General features: G+C 37.8%; 1 protein-coding gene across 1 annotated transcript in view; it reads left to right on the plus strand.

The window, feature by feature from the left end:
- The first annotated feature begins 3,041 nt into the window (after positions 1-3,041).
- Positions 3,042-5,572, plus strand: part of LOC138033061 (uncharacterized) — a 2,880-nt gene continuing 349 nt past the window's right edge. Inside the window, exons 1-5 of the mRNA XM_068880805.1 lie at positions 3,042-3,209; positions 3,823-3,853; positions 4,009-4,083; positions 4,394-4,448; positions 5,033-5,572. The exon at positions 5,033-5,572 is cut by the window's right edge and continues 349 nt beyond it. Coding sequence (XP_068736906.1) covers positions 3,055-3,209; positions 3,823-3,853; positions 4,009-4,083; positions 4,394-4,448; positions 5,033-5,352 — 636 coding nt within the window. The 5' untranslated portion in view covers positions 3,042-3,054 and the 3' untranslated portion in view covers positions 5,353-5,572. The remainder of the gene's footprint in view (positions 3,210-3,822; positions 3,854-4,008; positions 4,084-4,393; positions 4,449-5,032) is intronic.

Genomic DNA, 5,572 nt, shown 5'->3' on the forward strand with positions numbered 1-5,572 from the left:
TCTGAGCATCAAAAGTGCAACACAACATGCGGCATTCTTCAAGATGGCGAATTTGGGGAAAGAGAAGACACACACAACAGTACTTACAACAATACTTTTTCAATTCACATGCAATTTCATTCCCAATTTCGATAAATTCTAGTGATAATTTTGTATACTAAACAAATTTTTTTGTCAACATATCTAATGAAGAGTGTAGAGAATAAATTGTGATCTTCTCAGTCACTTCAATCAGCGGACAAAATTCAGTCGGTGATTTTCACTGGCAGCTAGCACTTAGCAACATCCCTGCGTCAAGTAAACAGTATCTGTTCCATCAAATATTACAATACAATAAAAAGCAGATAAATTTAAACACTTTTGTTATAAAAATAGAAAATAAATAGATTTCTTCATTACTTTCATGAGTCGAGGAAATCAGCTACAGTGTACTTGGGTGGTACCTTAATACATCCTACATGTATGCCATCCAGATTTGAAAACAAAAAAAAAAAAGGAGCCAAAATGGGGGGTGGCCGTTCCCCTTCCCTGGATCCACCCCTGTCAATGTACATAACTGGCAATCAGTTGAAATTGTGTTCATGAAACTAACAAATTTGTATTACACACAATGTAATATGCATCAATTGATTTTTACTTCCAGAGGGAGAAAAATGTCCTACACAAGGAAAGCCTGCAGGTGCTACGTGTAGTAAAGCAGATGCTAAGAAATGCAATGTGAGTGTACTTAAAATAGATTGACAACTGCTTGCAAGATGTATCCACTTTAAATTTCTGGAAACTGAGGGATGTGGGCCAAAAAAATACATGTAAAACACCCGCAACACTTCAAATAACACCACAACCAAAATCCCATTACCAGGAATTCAAGGCATTTCATTCACGCAGTTCTTTGTGTTTGAATTTCTGGTAATGCCAGTAAAAAGGACTGTCGCTTGTCATAAACTCACACTGTAATGCCTCGTGCCCAAACAAAAAATTTTGTAAAACTATGAGTACACACACCATGAACAGAAACTGTATTAAATTTGCATTTGCCAACATTTTTCCAGCTAAAATATAGCCAATTGTACAATTAACACCAGCTTATAATTAGGGACACGCAGTTGACAGAACTTGACAGTAAATTTGTAAATGCCAGCTCGTTTAGTGTAGTTGAAACAAAGCAGATTGCATGGCTAATAAATGTTGATTTCTTTACAAAGGGTGTCTCCTATTATGTGAAAATTTTGTAGAATGATGACCAGGAAGTGGAATCTGCTGTGGTTACAGTTACACAACCAACTGCTACAGCAGAGGCTCATCAAGGTTGGTTTACACTTAGACCATAATGTTATACTAATGAATTCACAAGTGAATATTTAGTGGCCATAATGAAGCAATTCGTAAGTTGTGTGTTTGACTAGGTTGAATGATTAAAATTATAATTGTCTTCTTTTCGGAGCCTTCAAAGTGGTTTGCTTTAAAGTGCTACTAGGAGATTTTGAAAGTGTCTTTGCTTAACAAGTGACTGGCAAAATGTTGAGCTTTGATTTTAATCAAAAGGCTGTTTACTTTAAGTGTAAGTTTTGGATTTCAAGGTTCTCCCATTACTCATGTTGAAAACTGACCAATTGGCTCTCAGAGGGTTGGATCCAGGGGAAAGTGACATCATTGACTCACTTGCTTAACATTTCAGTACATGACTGCAGTCTGAATGCCAGAAACTCCTGTGCTGCACATTTATTTAGCCACATACACTTACTGCATTCTTAAACTGGTTGAGTCTTTGATGTCATTTTCTCCTCGACCCAGCTCTCTCAAAAGTATAAAGTTAGTAATGACAGACCATTAAATAGGAAAATTCCAGTTAAAATGCACAAGTGTCTTTTTGAAATCAAGGCATAAGACTTAGGTCACTTACTGTTTAGTTAACAAAGATTTGAAATCCAAAGAAGAAAATATTTCATTTTAGATCAAAGTAGCTCTTTAGCGAGAAAAAAAAAGGATATAAAGTCCTCTCCATCTGTCAATAGACTCAAGGTAGATGTACCATTACAATTGTATCACACATGCATGACTTCCTTTGCAGACCTATCTGAAATCTGTGTAGCACAAAGATTTTCAACAGCAAAATAAGATCACCGAAGAAAATTAACAAGCAAATGCACGAGCACAGAGAAAGTTTCTCCTTCTGCTTTGTGAGAAATCCCTGTCGATGTGGACAACAATCTAGATCTTCTTTGAGCCTTTCAACACAGCGCTGTTCTGGCCAAAATAAAAATGTAACTTTATACCTCTGAGTAGGGTTCGTTAAGGCTAACAAAATTTTACCATTTCACAGAATTAAGCTATGGGCATGCCATATTTTCTTACATGTACGTGTAGCGAGTGACAGTTCCACACATTACAATAACTTGTGCATGCAGATATTCATGGGGATTGAGTAAATAGGGCTATATATGTTTTTATATATGTATTTCAGTGTTACCCTGTACTTTACAGAGGTATCTGGATGATACAAAACTCGAGGCTGAGAGCGAGGCTGAGAGAGAGGATGTATTTAGCATCAAAACTGAAGCAGTGTGAATCTGAGGAAGATGGTGACGACAGTTTACTTCAGCCAATGTTTGATCTGACAACAACACGACTTCTTCAGAATGCCCTTTGCTTGCCCTTGACCAAGCTGCTGATGAAGGTAAGGATGTCATTCCACTTCCATCCATGACCAACCTGAAAGCGAACAGGACAAGTAGTATCAAGATAGTTTACTGGCAGATCAGAAGAAAGAAGAGGAGAGAAAAGAAAAATTGCTGTCAGAAATTCGTGATGCAGAGCAGCAGGAAGAGTTGCAACAGGCAAGACTTCGCAGAGTCGCAGATGAGCCGAGGGGTGGTAGCATGGTGCTTATACAAGTCAGACCTGTAACACTAGGAGTTATTAAGCATAACTTAAGTCCAAATGATAAAATGTTGTCTGTGTATGATTGGGTGGGCTCTCTGTCTTTTTCCACCATATTTTGAGCTTTCTGATTTCAGAGGTCAAGTTTTAAGACCTGAACAATCCACTTTGAACATGTCAGCAAGTGAATCCACTCCAAGCGTGGATGATGATGATATTGATTTTAAAGGCTTTGGTCTTGTACAGGAAAACAATGATGACACACTTCCACTCCTTGATTTGCTGGAAAGCTCTCCCCCAGAGCAACTGCTGTCTGATGACTTGATACCGTAAGTATAAATAAACAGCTTAAGTATTAACATCTATATGTTGAATAAATTTGCATGTTACGTTTTTTATTCCACATCTGTGAATACCTGTGACACACCTTTTGAAAGCTTTTGATTGGGACATTTCAAACAGCAATAATTATTGGCACGCTAGGTACCTTAAGGGTTTTAGCCTGTTAAGTGTTAGGAAGATCATTTCATAGTTAATAAAATTATGTAATGTAAAGGCTTTCAAGGACTCTGTCCTTTTGAAGAGCCTTGGTATTATTGGGTTGATTCAGTATTGTTTTCTGTCTTGCCAGTAAGTTATTCAAGCGCAACCTTTGTTACTTCAATCTGTTTTAGCTCAGTTGCTTGGCAAAGCAGTTGTCTTAACAATAATTATTGAAAATTAAGCATCCCATGAACAAAATATTAGAATAACATGTTTCTTATATTTAAAGCCTGGGTGTAGATCCAGGAATGGAAATTTTAAAGCAAACAAATTTATGGCCGTAAAAAAATTGTGGCAGTTATATTAATGAAATGTGTATGTACTAATGCCTTGCAATGATTTTGCAAGTAAAGCATGCCAGGTTACCTATAAAACTGACACAACCTTTTCTTTTGGTAGAGGGGCATGTGGTTCTGGAGAGAGGTTTTCTGTAAGTGATGTCTTGTGGACTTATATCAGCAGTGAGAAGACTTTGTGAAACGTTATAGACTAAGAGTATTTTTTCTCACACAACCAGTGATTTTTTTCTTTTATTTCTTACTCACCCTTCTCTTTGCTGATATTTTTGATTGGTTGATGCTTTAGAGTCCTGGGATGCAGTACCAACAAGTGCACCTACTGGTCTTGCTGGAGTTGCAAGGATTGTCTAGAGATGTTGTGGTAAGATTCCTATTTTTGGATTATGTATCACTTACAAGTTTGACGTTCACTTCCATGACCCAATGCTTTATCATGCAGGCCAATAGTCAGACAGAGGGTTATAGGGAGGGCATGTATGGTTGCACTTATAATATTGGGTGTTATGAATAATTCTGATTATATTTCTTTGGAGTAAGACTACAGTAACTTAAGATTGTAAATTGTGGAAACTGAACTTCAGTATACTACCATTTGTACAAGCACTTTCACTGAATATCTGTCTACGTAAAAGTGGTATTACCAGTAGTTTATCTTTGTGGATCTCTCATAGGTTGAGGAAGTAAATCAGGAGTTGGATGGCCAGACTGATCATTCAGAGACACCTGGTATCAGTAACTTTCATTTCTGCCGTAAAAACATTATTTATTTAATCACATATAAATGGCTGGCTGGTGATGGTGAGTGTCCTATCAGTGTACAAGCGTTTCTGGTAAATCACCTGGCAGCTTTTGTATACTTGCAAATGTACAACAAACCAAATAGAAGATGGTTTTTCATGTTGTATGAAAATAATGCACACTTGACGTGTGGTAAAATCTGGTAGTGGATGCATGAGCTGTAGGCGAGTACATTTTGTACTCTGACAAAGGGCTAACGCTCGAGACGTCAGCTTTTAGAATCTCTGTACGGTGGCCAATTACATTATCAACTCTGTTGATAGAACCAAATTTTTGTACATTCTGTAGTTGTTTCTTTTTACCTAAAAGTGCACTCCTTTTCAATAGAAGGTGGAAATCTATTTTCTATTGGGTTTGGAATATTGCATACATGTGTATGTTTCATCAATTACCACAACTGATGACAGTGTTACCCTATCCGTTACAAGTGCCCTGTTTTGTTTAGTACCAGAAAAACTGCTATCAATGTCAATTCTGCGATACTTTTAGGCATACTCGTGTTCCTTTTGCAGGATGTCACATTGTAAATGTCCATCGTTCCCTGATCAAAGAAGACCTCATAAAGTTATTTGCTGACCCAACTGTACTGCAACAAGAGCTTGACTGGAGGGTCATTGACAATTGTGGTAGACAAGAGGAAGGTGTTGGATCTGGTGTCCAGAGAGATATTCTTGCCACATTTTCGCTAGGAATATTTGCATCCCTTACTGTAGGTGATGTTGAGAAGGTGCCATGTATAAGGCATGATCACCAGAAGACTGAGTGGGAAGCCATTTGCCATGTCTTGGTGTATGGCTTTCGCTTTGCTGGATATATACCAATTTGCCTGTAGCCAGTTTTCCTGGCCTCCTGTATTTTTGGGGAAGAGTCTATCAGCAAAGAAGACCTCCTTACTTCATTCTGTGTATTATGTTACAGCTGATGATAGGGAAGTGTTGACAAAGTGCTGATCAGGTGACTTGGACTGCCAGGATGATGACCTCCTTGAATTGCTGTCCAGTTACAAGTGCTTCAAGGTGCCAAGCAAAGATAATATCAAGGTCCTACTTATG

Source organism: Montipora capricornis, chromosome 14 (genome assembly GCF_036669925.1).
Source record: "Montipora capricornis isolate CH-2021 chromosome 14, ASM3666992v2, whole genome shotgun sequence".
In the NCBI taxonomy this organism is placed as follows: Eukaryota; Metazoa; Cnidaria; class Anthozoa; order Scleractinia; family Acroporidae; genus Montipora; species Montipora capricornis.